This window comes from Solea solea, chromosome 13, assembly GCF_958295425.1.
Source record: "Solea solea chromosome 13, fSolSol10.1, whole genome shotgun sequence".
Taxonomy (NCBI): domain Eukaryota; kingdom Metazoa; phylum Chordata; class Actinopteri; order Pleuronectiformes; family Soleidae; genus Solea; species Solea solea.
This window is the reverse complement of record NC_081146.1, coordinates 13,795,658-13,817,130: the sequence shown is the minus strand read 5'-3', so window position 1 is coordinate 13,817,130 and position 21,473 is coordinate 13,795,658. Positions and strand designations below refer to the sequence as shown.

At 40.6% G+C, this 21,473-nt stretch overlaps 1 protein-coding gene across 1 annotated transcript in view; it reads left to right on the top strand.

Moving 5' to 3' along the window:
- cdkal1 (CDK5 regulatory subunit associated protein 1-like 1) overlaps positions 1–14,878 on the top strand; it is a 211,355-nt gene extending 196,477 nt beyond the window's left edge. The window contains exons 14-15 of the mRNA XM_058648452.1: positions 836–1,000; positions 14,472–14,878. Coding sequence (XP_058504435.1) covers positions 836–1,000; positions 14,472–14,633 — 327 coding nt within the window. The 3' untranslated portion in view covers positions 14,634–14,878. The remainder of the gene's footprint in view (positions 1–835; positions 1,001–14,471) is intronic.
- Positions 14,879–21,473: the final 6,595 nt, after the last annotated feature.

Below are 21,473 nucleotides of genomic sequence, written 5' to 3'. Positions count from 1 at the left end.
ATTAACAGTGAACCAGGTGTAGTCCTGCCATCACAGTAGTCACTCTTCCCCCCCCCCACCAGCTTCCATGATATTCTCTGCCGAGTCAGTCGCTTAACCCTGCAGAGTCTTGAAATGGTTAGAGACAGAGCGCCAGGCGACGTGAGTCAGCACGCAGCTCACAGAAGTGAACTTCCTTTAAAGCTTATATCTGATCAGCCTGTGGAAAGAGGCAAGCAATTAGGGATCAGTAAACTGACCTATTGTCATCGTTATTGTTCAGTCTTTATTTATTGTATTTAAACGTAAAAGAAATCAAGTTAATTCCAAAGGAAATTTCAAATGATCACCCTTATTGTAGCTATGATCATTTACATATACTTTTATGACTGCAGTTTTCAAAACACCATAGAGACTGGATGTGAAAGCAAGCATCAATTCTGGGGTTAGTTTGTTAATAGTAATGAAAGGAGAAGCATATGTATGTTATCTTTATTTATGAGTCACCAAGAACAAAATCACCTCACACTAATGTAACTTTGTTGTTTCTTCTTTTCCTGCTATGATCTACCAAGACTTTGACAGCTGCCATGGTGATAATAATAAGACAAACCAGCACTGGGTGATCTCACAGCTATTGCTGTTGATTTTGACATTAAGAGCTGTTCATTAAGAGTTGTGAAGAGAATCGTAGTTTTGAATTGGACATATGTACAGGGTCATTAATTTGTTGGAACAGAAGGTTAAATATGTATCTACCCTGAATGGAACGTGTATTTTTGTCCTGGTCCCTAATGTTTTATTTAATTTAACGTACATTTTGCATCATGTGTGGCCTGTTGTTCCTGGTTTGCAGGTGCTGGTGCCAAAGAGGGCGGAGTTTAAAGGGAAGATGATTGAGGTGGACATATACGAAGCAGGGAAACACTTCCTGAGAGGTCGGCCAGTAGAAGACAGTAAACTGTTCACGCCCTCCATTGCGACTCCACTTGAGAAAGGACAGGTGTCTGGCCTGATTAAGGTAAATGCCCACATGCATACATTCAGACCAGCGTACAGATACATGGTGGTGAAAAGACTTCATGGCTGTACTGCACATGAGATGTTACAGGATGTTGTAATCATGTCGCATAGACACATAATAGAGTTTACGAGGTGTCAGCAGTAATGGACTGGTTTTAAACCTGTAGTTAGTCATAGCTCTCGGCCAATACAATATTTATCTCGATAAAGATCTGTGATCTAATATAAATTAAAAATGGAAACTGTGTCAAATTAATATTCATTAAAGTCAGTTTTCTTTAGTCTACATTAACATACAGAAGTATGTTAGAAGAGCTTGGTTTTAAAAAATGTGTGTAAATTCACTGCTCAAATTCACATTTGTGTTAATATATTGAATCAGACATGTCTAAAAATACAAATACACTCACAAGAGGGAACATGGTAACCAAACACTCAATCACCTTAGCGCAGTGGAAAGGTTTTGTGTGTCTCTATAAACACAACACAAATGATTTGGGCGTTTGTTAAATGTCATATAACTTTTCTTCATCTTTATTTGCGCTTCATTTTTCCCATGTGTTGGTTTTCCAATATGTGCAAGCTATTTTTTTTTTGTCTTTATAAAATTTATAACAAAAAAAAGATAGTAATTATAATAGGTTGTTTATGCAGTATGCATGTGCATACGTCACGTCATTTACAGGTAACAAGAGAACCTCTCCTACATCTGTCAAGCTCTCACTGTTTGTTCTGTGATCATCAACACTATAAAACGTTGTGCAGGCAGGCTATTCAAATTTTGTGCTGTCAGCAAATTGTAATTGTGTGTGTATGTGTGTGTACGTACGTACATGCACACACACATTTTTAATCCATCCTTGCCTCTGCAGCTTGTGCAAAAGCACCAGTGTATCAGGCCTGAGATAAGTAATTTAAGATAAGCTGTGGCTGGCTAAACTGTCCTATTCCTTCCATCCAACCACATACAGATGCAAGTGCACACACACACACACACACACACACACACACACACACACACCACGGTAATGTATCTGTTTCACTGCATGTAATTTTTCACTCTGACTAGCTGTAGCTTATAGCTCAGGACATGGAGCCACAGAGCAGAATATGATACACTTTCTAATTTCACACTTCATCAGCCTTTACTGCCAGACAGAGAGGGAGGGAAGCCAAGGAACAGACAGAGACATGAGAGAGAGAGGGAGAGAGAGAGAGAGACTAATGAAGAGGAAGGCATGTCGAGTGACAGAAATGGTTGGCAGAGAATGAGATAAAAAGAAGGAATGGGAAAGGTTTCACAGAAAGCCAAGCAACACGTCACCGAGCAATGAAAAGTTCAGCAGTGGGGACCAGACCTTGTACATCCAGTTACCTCATAAAGTCTGCAGGCCGAGTTCCCTAATATGTACACTCTTCTAAAGACATCCCCATACAAATATACTCTTGAATATACGAAACGATGGAGAATATTGTTCTTGGCCATTTCTCTTCACACATTTCACATATTCATGCACAACATACTGTTTCTCACACTCTGTCTGGTCCCACTCCGGTAAAAACCTTTGTCCAGATATTTCCTAACATCAGTTTTAGGGTCTAAATGTTTCTCAGGGGGGCTTTTCATAGGGAAATGAAGGTAAAGTCATTATCTCCTCCATGACTTGTACCAGATGAGAAATTGTGTATAAAGGTTGACAGGAGGGGGGCGGGAGAAAGACTTTGTCTTCCATTGTGTGTGCGCCACTTATAGTTTTTGCATTAGGCAACATCTTGAAATGTCGATAGCTGAATAGAACACATGATTTGTTCGTTTGTTAGTAAAATTGATGTATTTGGGTGATGGCCTTAAACTACAATAACACTTGGAAAAATGTAAAATAAATAAAGGAGAGTGAACCTAAATTCGCACTTTCTAAGGTATGATTCATAAACGGGAAGAAATGATGAAAGAGGCAGTGCAGCTGAGTGAGAGCCACAGTGAAGCCGACACATTTGGAGGTCGACTGGCAGTTATGGGTTCTACTGCTGTGGTGGATGTGGAGTAACGCTCGTCTCTGTTGTCCACGGCATAATATTGGCAATTAACAGGCTGTTCTATTAAATGATTTCCATGGGTGCCACTGATGATCTGTTATCCACAGTCCTTATGACCTGCATTGTAATGATAGAAGAGTGGCACTGGAGCCCAGAGCTAATAGATAAGTGACCTAATGACTTGGAAACATAGCAATATTTGTAAGCCACACACAGAGACACAGTTTCTCTACCCTCTGGTCCATGCATATGATTTACTGAACAGCTGTGTTTCCTGTGTAATAAATGGAAAGGTCTGATTGAACGTACAGTACTCATGCACACACATGTGTGCACATCTAGCTCTGTGGCCTACCCTTACCTTTGAACAATAGCACAACCCTGGCTCTCTTAAAACTGGAGTGCAACCCCAATTAGTGTTACCAGAAAACCCTTTGTTCTACTATTTCATATTGATACATATCTGCTGTGATAAAGGTATCTTATGCCAGATTTATTCAAGAGCATTACATGAGCCTTACGTACACATGTTGTGTGAGTTAAACTCGCCAACATGCAAGACCAACTTTCACATTTTCACATTATTCCAATCCAAACGCCAGTGATCACAGAATTTGACATACAGGAGAACAACAAAGCTGGTGGTGCCTTAAGACTTTCGCAGAGCACTGTACATATATGAAGACCATCTATTTTCTATGAGTCTCTGCATGAGTTCACCTCACACTGAGCTGAATGTGTATATGTGAGATGAATGTGTGATTAGGGAAAGGCAGATGGACACTCACCCCCCATGTTTTGCGGCAAGGTCTATAATTACAGGCTTTCAGTAGAGACTGGGAGAAAAACAGAATAAAGGAGTGGATAGGAGGGTGGAGTCTTTGGTTTGTTGTGTCATGTGAAGATGCGCAGGAGTGTTGAAAGAGGGAATGAAACGAGACATATTTGTGATTGGATAAGCAGCATCTGTTATGTCCATTTGTCAAATAAAAATGTTTTAAATATAGTAGAGCTGCAACTAACGATTATTTTCATAATCGATTAATCTGTCGATTAGTTTCTCGATTAATCGATAAATCGTTTGGTCCATAAAATATCAGAAAACCATAAAAAATGTTGATCGGTGTTTGTCAAACCTGGAAATGATGATGTTCTCAAATGTCTTGTTTTGTCCAGTAACCAAAATGATTGACTTTTAATGATTCATTTGTTATCCAGAGCAAAGAAATGAAGAAAATATTCATATTTAAGAAGCTTAAACAATCAGAAATCTTGTTTCAATCATGAAAAAAGCTTCAAACCGATGAATCGATTATCAAAATATCGATTCATCGATTAATCTTTTCAGCTCTAAAATATCGTTTTTTTTCCAGAGATGGAGAGAGAGACAGAGAGAGGGAGATGATTGCACACCAGCAACCACTTACACTAATGTGTAAAAATGTAGAAATATGGTCGGATGGATAGATGGATGGAGTGGTTTATGGAGGAGTGGCATGTGAAAGCATGTGGATGGCTGTGGATGGATGGACCTGAAAGTGGACAGATAGACATGGATCCATGGATGTGAAACATGATGGCTCGGATGTTCACATCAGATGAATAGATGTATGGGTGTTTGAATATATACAGGGTTAGGAATTATGAATGGATGGATGAATAAAGCATATCCTCATTTTGATCCAATGGTGCACGGCTCAGCATGCCTTAGGGTTAGGGTGGCAGAAAAAAAAACCTCAGGTTAAGGTTATTACGTGTCCCCAAGTCCTCGCATACCCCACAATTTGCAGCTTATATAATCTGAAAACACTGATCTCCAGGATGAATGCTGGATGAAAGCTCCTTTGTCTCCTAAAATCATGTTCCCTAACCCTCGCAATTAACTACAGACAGGCACATCCATGTAATAGTGCGGCACTTTTGTCATTTGGCAGAAATGAGGGTGAATACTTCCTGGGTATGAATCTTTGGTTAGGTTTCGGAAACAAAAAAGGCACTTGGTTATTGCTAGGAAAAGATCATGGGTTGTTTTTGTTTTTTTTTTCAACTTAAAAACACTAAGAATTAAAATGGGATGTCCTTAGACATTAAAACATAAACATGCCACGGCATTGAAACACTGAATGTCTATAAAAAACAGCTCAAGGTCTGCAGCTTGCTGCACATTTCACTCTCATTTTTACACACCACTCCACCTCTGATCAAGAATTTGGCTCCATTACGTGTACATTTCATCACTATTGTGATACGTCAAAAACAACATAATGTAAGAGAACATACGTTCCTTAGAGACAGGGTTGTAAGGCCACCCTGTAATAAACTGGTATCCTTGACATGGTGATTCACTGGCCTTCTGACCCTTGATAAGCTCCTAATTGCTGTTTTGCCTTGTTTTTATTTAAAAAGAAAAACTTTGGACGCATTGTTGTTTTGCCCTTATGCTCCACAACTCTGTGAAAATAGATGCTAAAATCAGGTATGAACACTTATGTGTTATACATCTTGCCTTTGATTCTCGAACGTTGACACATACACATGAGCAGTGCGACGTGAGTGTAAACAAGCCAGTGTAAACGAGCAAAGCCGGCATAATGAGAGATCCTCTTAATGGCAATATAGTGCATCTTTCTACAGAGGTCTCTCTCTCGCTCTCTCTCTGCCCCACTCTACCTCTCCATCTCTACCATTCTGTCTGTCAGTCCTTCATTCACAGAAATAGCACTTTCCGCAGAAGAGGAAGGCCGGTAATGAGTCTTTTAGTAAGGCACAATAGCAGAGAAAGCACTCAAAAGCATGGTGAAGGTAGGAAAAAAGAAAGTATATCTTCACCAGTCCTCTTCCTCAGATGAAATTAAATGATAGAATGGGAGAGGTATGTGTGAGAGACAGAGAGAGGCCAAAAAATGAATCAGGAATGAAAGGGAGGGAGAGCAAGGTAGACGGAGAGATCAGGAGACAGGAAAGCAGCTTGAGTGCCATCCAATAATCAGCTCTTTTCACAGCATACTTTCTCAAGGAGACCGAGAGAATGGGCGAGAGAGAAGAAAATAGCTCTGCTCCTTCCACAAGACAGCAAATTGACAGTTTGTATGAAAGACGGAACAAAAAAAAGATGTGGATGTGGAGGAGCTGGGAGGTGGTGGTGGTGGTGGGAGGGGGAGTAGGAGTAGTGAACACCATCTCTCCATATTGACAGAATTTATTTATTTTTCTTTTCAGGGCTAGTATCTGTTTGTCTTTCCAAAATCCTTGTGTCTTTATCCATTTTTTTTAATTTCTTTGTTTATCTTGAACCTCTTTCTTCTTTGGTGTCTGACAGCAGTTGACATATCTAATGTTGCTCCTCTTTCCTTTACTTTCACTCCTGTGTTATTTCTCTCATCAAGTTTCTTTTTCCTTTGTTGCCTTTTTAATTTTTTTCTATTTTAATCACGTGTAGGTACAGGTATCAATGGGATTTTATCGATACTGATACTGCTTTTCAATTTACTTATTGACACTTTTAGTGCACATCTAGTGCTGAGGATGCCTGAATGCAGGTGTGAGAATAAAAGCTTTCATGAAGAGTGTACTTTTTACCACACCACTAGCGGGCAGAGTCTTCCGTTTAAACTAATGAACTCCACTGCAGCGAAAGACTTTAGATTTCTTTTTTCTTTTTTTTAAGAAACTTGGCGACAGCCCAGCGACATCAGCTGAGTCATGTTCTTTCGTTTGGACTGATTTCTGTGGCTGCTGCTTGACTGACTTTGTCCCCGGGCTTATAAAACACATGAATTATAATTTCTCAGATGTGATGCCAACAGCACATGGAGTAAGATGCAACACATTTAACCAAAACGACTGTTAGCTCACTTAAGTTTTTGTCAGTTACGGAGCCAGAAGGCTGCACTGGAGATGCTGCTGTTCTGACGGCAGCAGTTAAAAAAAAAACATGTTAGTTTTGCTGAGTGTTAGTTTTGCTAAATCACTCAAACATGTTGCACGACTTCACCTTTACAGAGTCACTTCTTTCTCACTAAATATAGCAAAAGGAGCCCAAACTTGAGAGTGCTAGTTAGCCATGTTAGCCAGTCCTGGTCAAGATAGCAGCTTAGATAGTACCAATAGTAACAGAAACATGACCATTTCAGATATTAATCTCACAGCAGAATATAAAAGTTAAAAGGAGGTAATTAAAAGACAGTAAAAAAAAAAGAGATATATAATAAAGTAAAGTGCAGAAGTGTACAGGCCATTCCAACAAGTTCCTTAATCCAAGCCCCTCAAAGAGGTTATGTAAAACAACAACACATTTCTTTGAATTGGTTTAAAGAAGGCAGTGCCTGGAGTGAAATTATGTTTTGCAGCTCATTCTGTTCATTCTGCGAATATTTAAAAAAAGTGGAGTGGTAGACCTGTTGTTGCTGTAGTTACTGTTGTGATATGAGAAGAGGCTAGAAATATACATAGGATGTTTACCTAACAAGGCCTTGATGGTAAGAAAGCATCATATGCATTTTCTTTCTCTGATTAAGAGACAACCAACCTACAGATTCATGCATTTTAAGGGGGATGGTTGGGAAGAGGAAAATGCTTTAGCTCTAGCATTATTTCATGTCTGACCATTTTGAAGCTAGAAAGTTAGAATAAACATAACTGATGATACTGATCAATGAAGCCCACGTTTCTGTGTGTGTATTTGAAATGTTTTCATTAACATGGTCAGGTAGTATAGACTGACTTGGCGACATTGCTGGTACTCTGCGTCATGATACTTAATCCTATAGACTGCAAAAAGCATGTACACACAAACACACTGATTTTTGTAGGCACACAGACTCTGATGCTCAGTTCCCCTAGTGTGCCTGGCACACTCTGTCTAGCCTCAGGCTGTATGAAACAAAGTGATTGTGTTAAAGAGAAAAAAAACACACACACATATGCCCAAGATAAACATAGAAGCAGTCGGACATGAGACTCGTACGAAATTTGTCTTCCATGTCAAACAATCAATCTCCTCTTTATTGACTTGCAATTATTATGTGTTGTTGCGTTATCAGCACACGTTGTCGAGTTTGTTGTCAGGAAAAGACCAACGAGGCTGTCTTTTCTGGTCAAGATTTATTTAAAATATCAAGAGACGTTGCTTGGCCTTGTTTACTCTAGTAGCAAATAATTTGTCATGCCTTTAAACAGCAGCCATGGCTATTTTAAGCAAATAAAATAATTATCAAATTATATTACATGGCTTGCGCTTTATGTACACTTGAAGAACCAACGTCAGGGTAACAAAGAGTAAATGTTAAGCTATCAAAATTGTAGCATCTATTTTCGGCAGTCTTACCCATCATGTCAAATAGCCTTACACAGCCTTGTTCTGTTTTGTTTACTTAAATGTCAGAGGGTTTGAAATGCTCTTTCCTCTGAGCTTTGTCTCTGAAGCTCAGATGGAAGATGTAAATGATAAAACTCAAATCAAATAGTTTAGCTATTGAGTAATATTTTTAAGGACATGTTTTTTACCTTTTCTCTCCCGTGTCCTCATAGATGACTTTTATTTTGACTTTAACTGTCTTGTTGTAGTAAGCTCAGTGTGCTGTTTCATCAGTGTTTATGTCGGGGGCTTGTATTTGTTACCTCTGTCGATCCTTTTCTCGCATAAACACTTACTTTGTCAGGACCGGTCGTCCTCATGGAGAACAAAGGCCTGGTCCTGAACCTAATTTTTGAGGAAGTGGTTAAGTTTAGGGCTAAGATTTGAATTGTGGTAAAGTTAAGATTAGGGTTAATCATTAGCTGGTTATGCTTAAAGGAATACTTCACCCATTTGCATTTAGCTTTGTATTACTAGAATAGGGGTAGTATTTTTGAAAAATTGTGCCCTGAGTTGAGAAATATCTTTATTATGTTCTTTGTTACGTGCCCACCAGTGACACTTGGTCCTGTTAGCGTAACTGTTAGAAAGGATGGCGGACACTGTTTACATTCTGGGAATGAGGTCCCGCCCCCCCTACGAGTGGGTCTAAAAAGCGCTAACAGTGTCACTGGTGGGCACGTAACAAAAAAAAGGAATGAAGATATTTCTCGACTCTTTTTATTTTCATTTTGATCAAATTTTCAAAAATACTACTTCTATTCTAGTAATACAAAGCTAAATGCGAATCAGTGAAGTATTCCTATGAGATTAGGAATAAGGCTGGTTAGGCTGTCCAAATGAATGGACATGAATGCAAAGTCCTTAAAAGGACAGCTGCATGATTGTGTGTCATTGTGAGTCTCTTTTTTTTTTTACCCACTCAGTCAGATGTAGATGTGTGCACCAAACTGTGACATCAGTAGGACAAATACACGTACATTTCCACCCCTCCTGACAGGTGGTGCTGCTGCTGGTGCTGCTGCTGCTGCTGCTGGTGATTCTCTGTTGTGTTTTGTCTCACTTAACTGCTGGGACTGGATACCAACTCAACTGACTCACTAAAGACAACAGCTAAAACCAAACAGTAGTTAAAATGTAAATACACCTCATAAAACAACAGTGACCTCGACCACAGAGCATATTGTTACCGGCTAATTGTTTTATAGGAGACACTGTTGTGTGTCCTGCGTGTGTCGACTTCTGCTTTTTTTGTGTTGCATAGTTTGGAGAAAAAGTGATCCGACACAATCTGCTCAACCAAAACTCAACTCGTGTTTTCATTTAGAAAATACGATGATGAACTGCAGCAGTTATTGACTGTGATCTTTAGTGATGTTTGTTTTGAGTCAAGTTACAAATACTGCGTGGATACTTGTAACGTCGCTCGTTTGTGTCAACTAATGTGGAAATTCTAGATTACAGAGAGGACCGAGCAAAAAAGTACATACGAGTCAAGTTCAGACACTGAGCCTCTTTTACTCTTTGTGGTGTAATTTCCACCTTTAAACAGCAGCACTGGCACACTGGAGTTTACTCCAACAAAGCCATTATCTTATATAGGAACTTTATGTGTAATCACACTTTAGTTTCTTCTCATCCTTTTGTCCAGTGGTAAATACAGCTGCAGGGCACAGTTACTGCAGCAGAGGCTTTGTTACATCACCCGTGACTAAGGAGCCCATCACTCTGTTAATGCGAACCCACAGACACTCACTCAAACACGCACACACACACTGTCTAGGATCTCTGTGTGTCTGGAGTGACAGTGACAGCTGGTGAGGATCGTGTAAGAAATGTGACCGCTGCACATTGTGCTGTCTGGATTTTGTGCTGTGTCGTGTGTGTATCTCAATATTGATCTTTTTGTGTTAATATGAGATTTAAAAAAAAAAAAAGGTGAATGTTTGTAAAGTCTGGCAGGAAAAGGAAAACGTACATTGCTGTGCTCACCTCTCTGTATCCCTGGTGTAGGGTTAGATGAATTTCAAGAGGATTACTTTGACTGTTCTACTGCTGTGAGCAGAAAGACAGACATTATCCACCACAGGCCTATACACTTTACACACACACACACACACACACACACACATGCAGTAACTCTCATCTTTTCCTGCTCCATTTTCTTCCTTTCACCCTTTCCTCATTTCCTCTCAGTTTTTCACTTCTACTCTCTGCTCTCCTCTATCTCCCACTGTGCTGACATGCACCTACTGGCACATTGGCACACTGGATTTTCACTTATCCTCCTTACTAGTAATAGATTTGAGACTGTACAGTCTCTGTCGTGGCACCCTGTTGATAAAGACACCTGCAGAGAGACTGATAAGTAGATTCACCCTCCCCTTAGCTCTTAGTCAGCTTCACCTTTTGTCTCACTTTACACTAAATCTTCATTGTGTCTCATGTAAGCAGGAATTTTAATTTGTACTATTAGGTTCATTTAATTTAAATTTAAATTTATAAACGAATCATTTCTCATTATTCGTTCATTCAAAACAATAAGAGATAAATGAATGATGATGAAAACCCAAGTGACAAATGGTCCTTATGTCACGCTTAGGAATCAGCAACCAGACACCTAAGTCTTAGCCGTCAATCACACTGGTGCCCACTCATATGTGCTGTGCTTTCTTGTCTATTTTCCTCTAAATGGGATCATAATTTACAAAATTGGCGAAGTCTGTAGAGGAAGACATGAAACTAGTGAAACAGATCTTGAACTCCTCAGGAAAACGTTTCCTGGTGTTATAAATCGAGTGAGAAATATCCTTTTTTTATTTTATTTCATATGGAGTTTTTTTGCAACAGCAGAAATGCCCCATAGTAGAAGTTCACAGTATTGTTTCGCCCAATCACAGACAATATTCACCTGCATATCATACATTTGTGATGTCAGCTTCTCAGTACCGTAATTCCTAAACGGTTGAATGACTGCCAGATATAGAAAGTGAAAAAGGCAGCAGGAGCACTCACCACTCACTGAACATTGTTTGACAATTCTACAGCAATAAAATCAAAATGATGGTCATCAGAGGGTTAAACTGTCACTCTAATACTCTTGCGAGAGTTTAATGTGTTCATTTGACCCTCATCAGGCGCAGTCGTTAAATGTGTGACCCCCAGTCTTTCATTCGTCATCAAAAAATCTGCTCAAACCAGTCGGTTAGTGTGAACTCCAAGTCTTTTCATAATCGGCAACGACTGTGGAAGTTGTGTAGTGTGTCCCCAGCTGTATTCACCACTTCACTCATACAGTAGAATATCAAATGAGTCGGCACTGAAACCCTTGTAAAAGGCGTATTGTGTAACCTAACTGCATACAGTGTTGCTCATGAGCATCATAAACTGACAGTAATGAGGCTCAATGACTGTGACCTGACCCGACTGCCAGCACACACTCACGCTGAAAACATCCTCATTGTTATTTTTTCTTCAAACATCAAAACAACAACAAAAACGGTATCACTTTCACCATCAGGAAATCCAACAGCGGTCCTCACATCAGGCAAATGTGGATGCGTCCACCAGACCTCTTGTCACTGAATCCTTCTTTACCCATTTTCTGAAGTTACTGTAAGTGACCTATGGATGTGTCATGTAGGCGTTGCCAGTCATAGTATCCTTCCTCCATTGTGCGCAGTAACAGAGGGAACCATTCAGCAGCAAGGGTGAAGAGAAGAGTGGGTGGCTGGGTAGTGTTCACAAGCATCAGGGAAGGACAAGGGAGCAGGTGTAATGTAAGGGATAGAGCGGCAGCACACACACACACACACTGTGCAGCTGCTCGTATACACAACCATGTAGCACGTTACACGTGTAGGTGTGCACTGACTCTCACTTAAATTAGGCTCAATGTTGCACACACAGGTAGGTGTTATGTTCCACAATATCTGTCATTCTTTTTTCTCCCGGCACGTTGGTCAAAGGTGCAGTAGGTTTGCATATAAATACAACTTTTGCAGTTGATTACTTTAGTTAAAAGAGTTTAACTCGTGCAGAAGTGTGAAAGACATGTTCAGTATGGTAAACATAATTAAATCTTACCTTAAAAAGAAAAAAAGAATGTGTTGTGAACGTGAAAGATAAGTGGAGAGTTGAGATACTTGAGGGGGAGAGTGAGGAAGGGAACAGGCGGAGAGAAGGAGACAGTCTACCTTTGGTAAATATCAAAGGCAAACCTCTTATAGTTATCCCCAGTGAACTTGCTTAAAGGTCAGTCTGGAGAGCCACTGATCAATTGCTCAATATCAGCCTGCAAACCTTCCTTTGTGGTGATAAGACATTTTAGCGTCTGTCATGCAGGAGGAGGCATATAGGAACTACCACAAGGTCATCCAGATTGATTTCCACTCCACCCAGAGATGTTGTGTGAGTTCTCTCATCTAATTTGTTTAATGCTTGAATGAGGAAAATAAAATTATTTATTTATTTCTTTAGCAAATCAATCTGGTTTGCTCGCAGTTGCATCACAGGTCTCCACATGCCGAGATTAAGATAAGACAAAATAAATGTGTAATCAAACAAAATGATGATCAATGAGAGCGGGGGGGGTGGGTGGGGGGGCACGGAGAGATGAGACTGCTTATCAATACTCACGATTACCAACTGAATGACTGTCAATAAGGGAGAAATGTCAGAGCTCCTGCTCGACAACCGTGTGCAATTCACTTGACATCACTTTGTAATAATTGGATCCCAGCAAAGCTGCATTAACTGATTTACACGTATATAATGGCGTCATAATTGAAACGCTCTCATTTGCATAAGGAAACGGCCGCTTTTTATGAGGGCTTTCATCCACAAAATATTATAATAAGCCGCACATTTACAATTCTGTGTAGTGTTGTGTTGCACTGTTCATTTCCAGAGGACGGAATGATGAAGTCCTGTTTATACGCCTCTGCTCGCCTAAACTGTGGTGCCACTGAAACATTTATGGATCCCTGTTTTTAAACCTAATCTTGCCGACAAAAAGAAAACGGAAAATAAATGACTCACCTAAGTTCTCTGTCCTACTTCTGCTACCTTTTAATTTAACTTCAAAATGAACAATATTGTCCAAATATTACCACAATTATTATCTTAAATAAACAAAAACCCTCTTAAAAGCAACACATCTACTTACTAATCTTCACTCACTATGACTAATAACTACTTTCAACGATTTTTCAATGACACATCTTTCCATCTCTTCTTCCACCACTCATCATCACATCATTAGCTGCATTTATGATGTTTACATATTGTTGAACTGCAGTGTCCCATGAAGGACGGTAATAACCTCCCTCCCTTAGAATGTTATGAAGATGATTGAGACGATGATCAATGTGGTGAAATAATCTTTTTTGTCCTCACTGTGACTCTCCTGTTTGTGTTCAGTGGTGAACATTTATGAGCGAGGCCAACACGTGTAAACAAACAAACAAACACTTGTTTACTCTCCGCTGCCTTCAAGTGTCTTCCTTTCATTGACGATGAATGTGCAAAGTTTATTTAATCTAAAGCTAACTGATCATTATGGACATGATTTACGCCGTGAGCTTCTGTGCAACAACACTTAGATTAAAGAGAGGCAGGGACTTGAAGTTTGTTTGTCCGTTTGTTTCTTTGCATGCGTCTGCTTTAATTAATTCAACGTCCAGTGTGTAAGAATTAGCGGCATCTAATGATGAGACAAACAGGACTCCTTCACTCACCACTGTCTTTAAAGAATGCCATTCCCATCGTTTGGTATCGTCCCATCGTTTAATACAAATATCCAGTAGTTATGGTTTGCAGAGACAGTTTAATTCCAAAGCATTTATGTTTTAATTTGCTCATCACCTCATTATTCATACTCATTTATTTTTTAGTTTAAGTATTCATATACTGCCTCATATTAATTCATATCTGCCACTGAATTGCTGTCAACTCGTCATCTGTACTTGACCTAAGAAATGTTTCTTTCTTTGCGGACGGACACACTCCGTATCGTCCCCTTCATCTCAGTCTGAGTTGTTTTTGTTTTAATTTCCTTGTGTTTCCTCTCCCACAGGAACATGTAGCCAACGGCGTCCGAACTCCTGCTTCTACGACCTCGTCGTCCGCCCTGTTAGTCGGCTCTTACAGTCTAGACAGAGAAGTAGTGAAGAAGGTGGGAATCGGGCTCACACTGTTCGCAGCCGTCTTGGCCTTTATCGTGGAGAAACTCTTCTGAGGGAGCAGTTTTAGTTTGAAGAGGACAGACTGTGAACCCAGGGAAGGAGAGTGAAACCTTCCTTAGATCCTGTTTAACACGGGATTTCAGTCAGTTTTGAAATTATCCCAAAGAGAAAACCCGAGGGAGTGAATGACACGTATGAAGTCATGAATATTATACTTTTTTTCTTTCTCTCTCTGATATTTTGTCTCTTGTTTTTAATGCTGTTACTTTTTAATTAAAGGATACACAGTCGTTCACCACTTTGCAGTCATTTTATGGTTGTCTTTCTTTTCCTTGCACATTTACACTGCTCTGCTCTGCGGTGATGTCATTTCAGTCAAACACTTTTAAAATGACTGCATAATTTCACTGGAGTTTAATTGGAATCTTTTAATTAGAAGTACAGATTCTGTTTCATATGTTGAACATTTTTTTAAAGTGCAGTAATCAAGTGTCCACTGTGTGTCTCGTCCTCACTGTTAACTGCAGCCTGGTGTCGTCCACCTGCAGGCTGTTAAATGACTGCTCTGAAGCTCAACTCTTGGTACCAGAGTGTGAGGATGATTCAACTGTCTTTTATTAGTTTGTTCAACTTTTTTTTTTTTAAGTTCCATAAATATACTGTAGGTTTTTCCCAGTGTTTCAGAGAGGTGAATGGATTGGTTACACTCTGTGAACACGAGCAATAATCTGTACAGGACTGTGATTAATGAAGTACTACTGTCAGTATTTATTTTGAATATTCAAAGTATAGTTTCAGAGATGCATAATAGTGTATGTCCTTAAAGTTGGTTCAAATGTTGGACGTGGTTTGTTGAGGTCATTTTATTTTGGCCACAACTCAAATGTTGCTTTAAACACAGATGAATCGCAGCAATAAAAGTGTTTCAGATGTTACGACAGAGGATTGCATATCTGTCTCAGAAGGAGTTACATTTTGTTTTATTTATTTTGAAATTTCAATACTGTGACGTCAGGTCCGGACAAAGTCAGAGACACACTGGTCGGCCGCAACATGAAACCAGTCACCTGTTTCATGGCTGTGATGTCCTACTGGAAAGAGAAAAAAGGTTAAAAGTATGTGTAACTATTCTGATGATATATGTGGACTTACTATATTTGACACGTATAGTTTTATTTGTCACAATTCCTTGCAGCTTCTTTCTCCCCTCTGTCTTTCCTTTCCACTCATCTGTGCTTCATTTCAGTGATTGTGTCCCCGCGCTGTGAGTGGAGAGGGAGACGGCGTCATCGTGGGGAGGGAAGTTTAAAAGGACGAGGAAAGAGAGAGCGGACGGAGAATGGGAGGGCTCTTTGTTTGTTTTTCTCCCCCCTCTGGTAGTTTTTGTTCATTTAGAAATGGCGTTGATTTTTCTCCTCAGTTTACATCATTTCACTCTTCAGTTGGTTGGAGGTTACTTTTTTTTTTTTCTATTTTTCTTTTTGGGGACGCGCTGGGTCTTATCTTTTGCCGGGATCCCCAACCCTTTTCTTTTGTTCATTTTTGTTTTTGAAGTGATGAGTTTGCTAATAAAAAACAAATTAGTAATCGGCTAAACTTGTAGCGTCCTCCTATGTTCGGAGCCCGGAACGACAACCATCCAAAAACAGTAAATTAAACAGCAAAATCAGTTTGTGTTTGAACTAATGGGCCATTGTACCGGATTTACTGCCAAGATCCTTTCGGAGAATTACAGTATGATGGTGAAAGTGTTTCTCTCCAGCGTTCCCTTGTTGTCATGCATAGATTCTATCTGACTTTCTTTGGATGTACAACAGTCGCAGCGTGTTCTCTGAAATCCCAGACAGTAAATAATGCATGCCCCAATTTATGTGTCACATTGCTCTGGCACATGTGTCTGTGTCACCGAGTCGGCATTTGCATCTGGTGTGTGTGTGTGTGTGTGTGTATGTATATGAATCCAGGATGCATCCCAAGTCACAAGTGTCTCTTTAAGCTTGTCTGTGAGCTTGTTCCTGTGTCTGAAGGTGTGCATTGTATTGCAGGTTCATCTGATGCTTAATTTAGCAGAAAACCAGCGTGTGTGTGTGTGTGTGGCTCAGGAGTAACAGGACTCATCACTCTCCCATTCAGCAAGACCTCTTGTTAGAGATACCACTGTTTGTAGCCTACACACTCGCACACTGGCTTTGTATCATCTAAGTAAATGATGCATGTCACCCATTGTGTTGACACACAGATGCACATGGGTATACCCTGACTTTCTTACCTAGCCGATGCACACACACACACACACACTCTCTCCCTCTCTCCCTCGCAGCATCCTGCAACTTTGTAGTAGACGGGCAAATGATGCACGTCAAGCAAACTTGCACACAAACACCGGCGCCAAAGCTTTATATTACCAGATCAATTGATGCGTGTCTTACACATAGACACTCACACCAGCTTTGTGTTATGTGATCAAATGATGCGTGTCGCTATGAAGCTTGTTACATCCATCCAGCGGTGCCCTATATTATTCTGCAGCCATCCATACTGTGTGACAGTTCTTTTGATGCTTTGTAAGCACATTTCCTCCCCGTGTACGTCGGTTACACTGCAATGTTCTCCGATGAAATATGGATGCAACGACACCCTTTATGTTTGGGAGATCATCACTTATTATGAAATATTGAGGTGGGAGCCATAGGAACGAGATCATTATTCACTTCACATCATTCACTTCAGTTGTTTCCAATAAAAGCCAGAGTTTTCTGAAATTCTTGCCTCACTTGCAGCTGTTGTCAATTTGTCATCTGCATAGCGATGTCCTATTGATGTGAGACGGAGCGACTTTGGACGTAAGAGAAATGCACGGGAGGCTGAGCATTAACACGCCTGCCTGTGTCTCGTCCATGTGCCGTTACATGTCAGCGATTTAAGTATTTTAAACTTCGGCTCGCAGGAGAACATACACACGCCGCTGGTGTGTTTTATGTTGTGAGACAGTGAATATTTCAGGAGGCCGTATTCCTTAAGAGAGCAGCATCATAAAGTAGCTTCGGGATAAAAGGGTTGATCTCGCCTGAAGTTGGTAACAAGAAATCATTCCGACCGTAAATCGTTTCTAAACCTCCGTTCAAACCCAGAAATACAATCAAATCTCTTTGCAGCGGTACAGTCGAATAATAACACAATAGTAAACTGACGCGTCGGGTTCCTCACCACTGTTTAATGTCATCGCTGACACGCGTCATGGCAACTAACCTGAAAAGTAGACGGGTCGATGCCGGTTCACTGTCGTGAAAAAGGCCAAACTTGGTGTAGTTATAGCAGGAACATGCAGCTCAAGTGGATGCGTTACGAAGACATGCACGTGGATAAGGTTAACACTCTACAGCTGATGAAACAGGAGGACGATGTTGTTTCTCCCCGTACTGAAGGACACAACAGGAAACGATTTCTCTTTATTTTATTTTTATTGACACAACAAACAGCTAAAACATGTTTGGCTTTGACTTGGATATTTGTGACTCATGATCTTTGTGCGCAATCTATTTATCACTTTATTTAAGCGTGTTGTTTTGGCTGAAGCCGCATCATCATTATTTCCCGTCAGAACAGAGATTAGCGTGACGTGTGATTATTTATTTAGTGCGGTTTTGCTGCGCGTGATATAAAAACTGAAATGTTCAGACCGTAATCAGCTGCAATAAATATCTCTGCCATTTCAAAAGTAGAAGTGCTAACGTCAGGTGTGAGTTGTTTTCCTCCCGCAGTGAATTATTTATGAAAAACGGAAGCATCAGACTGGCCTCTGACCTCCATTAATGATATATTTACTCATAGTCACAGTTATTAATAATGCTGAAGCAGAAACAATAAACCAACCTATTTATTCAATACATAGCTGCATGAATCAAGTGATTCATTGAAAGTGCGTTGCCTTATTATGGATATTAATGTAATGCATTTGCTAATGACGGCCACGTAGTGAAAACCATGGTTCTCCACCTGTCTCCTCTGAGGTTGTGACAGTCAGGAGCTCCTATTCTCCAGCATGGACCACTCTCTCCTGTTCATATTCTCTGTTTCAGCTTCTTTCCTGACCAAACACATCTGCAGCTGCCTCTGTAAGCTTCTAACCTTCGTTCCTCCAACATCTCTTCCAGTTTTCGGGGAGAAACTTGGTCGCGGCACCATCTGTACCAAACGTGCGACAAAGCAATTTTGCAGCCTGTCAAGATGTGCTGTAGGCTGAAGTTTTCAACATCACATCCGCCGCACCAGAGATGTACAGTTATGTTCTGGGGACTTGGAAGGATGTCGTATGTGGACCTTATTAGGAAGCTCAGTCTTGCCTGGGGGATCCTTCCACATGTGGACCCAGGTCATGGTGTTATTCACAACTGCCTCCCAGTTTTTCCATCTTCCTTGTTGCCGTTGGCTCACAGCTCTGATCTTCAGGGATTCGTCCTCTCCATTCTGCCGACTTCTGAGACCCCCAGCTCTTTCCTCTCTTTCTTTGAAGCTTTTGATCACATCCTGGGAGTCGGACTCCGCTGCAGACACCCAACTACTTCCTGTTGCGATGTGTGCGTCGATTGCTGATGTACTGCTCAGTCCTGTTTGGACTCAAACCCTGGCTTGTTGGGTGATTGGGTCAGTTGATTCTCTCAGCTTCAAAGAGTCCATCCATCCATCCATCTTCTACCACTTTATCCTCCACAAGTGGAGAAGCTGTGCCAATCCCAGCTGACAAGGGCGATAGGCAGGGTACACCTGGACAGAGGGTCACTCACACACCTACGGTCAATTTAGAGTGTCCAATTTACCTAATCCCCAAATCTGCATGTTTTTGGACTGTGGGATGAACACCGGAGAACCCACAGAAAACCCACGCACACACGAGGAGAACATGCAAACTCCGTGTCTTCAGTGGTAATTGGAGTGCTTTTCTCGCGACGAGGAAGACCTAACCTTTTATGGTTGCAGTTGTTTGCCTTCAAATCCATCCTCTGTGCTGTTGTTGCATCAGGTCTGTAGTTTCCCAGGAAGGTGGCTTTGGTCTATCTTCACCAGGCCTCCTGACAGCTGCGTCGTCGCAGATTGAGCTACAGTATGAGAGCTCAGCGGTGTATTTTCTCCCAAGGTTTCACACGGGCTGCTCTGCCAACAACTGGATATTCTCTCCATCACCAGAGAAAGTAATGTTGTCATTCCTGGACTCTTTCCTTATTGACAGGCTTCGAAGCTTTGGTTGGTTTGAATTTCATCCTCTCCCAGCTGAGGAGCTCCTGCTGTGTCGTGTAAGCAGAACTGTTCAGAACTATAGCCTCACGTTTTTGTTATTAATGCTGAGTTTATCGAAGGAAAATCAGTAAACTTTGGAACAAGTTTTAGTCTTTTGAGGACGAGTCCTGGTCAGAATAAACTGAACGGGTGAAATGAATTCAAGCCACAGAACTTGATGCCAACCACTGGCAGAAGATGTTGACATTAGCCGCTGCTGACAGAGCTTCTCATTAGCCGCCATCTCAGATGGTGACCTTTTCCTTTCTGCCTAACGAAGTAAAGTTCCTCGCCGTGTTCTTCATGAAGCTCCCGCTTGTGTGTTTGCCTGGAAATCTTCATGGAGCAGAGAGTGAGTCGTGTTGAGTGTAAACAAAACATCTAAAAAAAAATTGTAAAATACAAAGATTTGTCTCATTGATCGACGTATACAGTATTGTCTCATCTATTGCATAAAATACTTCGTTTTATGTGTAACCCCAAGAAAAAGGAAGAGAAGTGCAGGCGTTTTACCCTCATGCTTTAGTTAAAACGTACCTTGTTTAGTTTTGTTGTTGGTTTTTCTGGCAAAAAAAAATCCAAAAAATCTGTAAATTATAGAGAGAAATCTGACATTCTGCTGTCAGTTATGTCAGTCAAAGCTGCAGCAGCTTCTCCTGAGTTTACAGATACAAAAATGTTGGAGATGCAACTGAAATATTTACAGGATCAGAGCGCCTTGTATCACCTTTGTTTTAACACCGAAGCATGCAGTAAGGCTGGCTGGTCCTTGCATCTTTAAATGCTTTTTGGTGGTTAAGACCTGGTTTAAGGGTTAAGAGAACGCCTTAGAGAACAAATTAGAGAATGCCTTAAGTCTAAGAGTGTGTGTTACTGCCCGATTTAGTAGCCACTACCTTTTTACTTAAATGAATACTGAGAAACAAGGACTGAAAATGTGTCTTTTCTTCCTCCTTCAGTCATGAACAGTCACTGTTTGCACACGAGTTGACTATAATTGACATTTATTTACAGTATTCCATGAATATATGTGCACAGCCTGTTTGGAGTGGACACAATATCATTTGCATACGTAGCTCTTCACACGCTGCCTCACTCTGAGATGGTAAACACGCCCGTTGTTCACTGTGCTCATTATTTATCAGGAGCAGAGGTTTGTGTTCTTCTCATCTTTAAAACATTTCATATCCCGAGGAATCTCAGGTAACTGTGTGTCGTGTAGCCACACATAATTCTCTGACTGTTCACAAACCTCCACTATTTTTTTTGTTGACTCTCTTCCAAGTCTCTTGTTAGAAAAAATAAATAAATCCTAATTTAGTGGTGTGCACCTCACGTGTCCTGTGACCCTCATGTGGACGATAAAGTGGTCTCTTGTGTCTTTTTTTTGGGGGGGGGGGGGGGGCGTAATGACAGTGGAAATTAGTGGCAATTTAATTACATTTGTGACATGCAAGTAACTGAGGTGGCTGGAAAAAAAAACATTGTGATTAAAAAAAATGTCACATTTGCATAAAAGTATTAACCTCAAATTTGTGAAAACAACGAGTTCTTCTTTCATGTCTTGTTTCCTGCAACTATAGACCCACGTGGATGCAAATGAAAGTCCACGCGGCTGT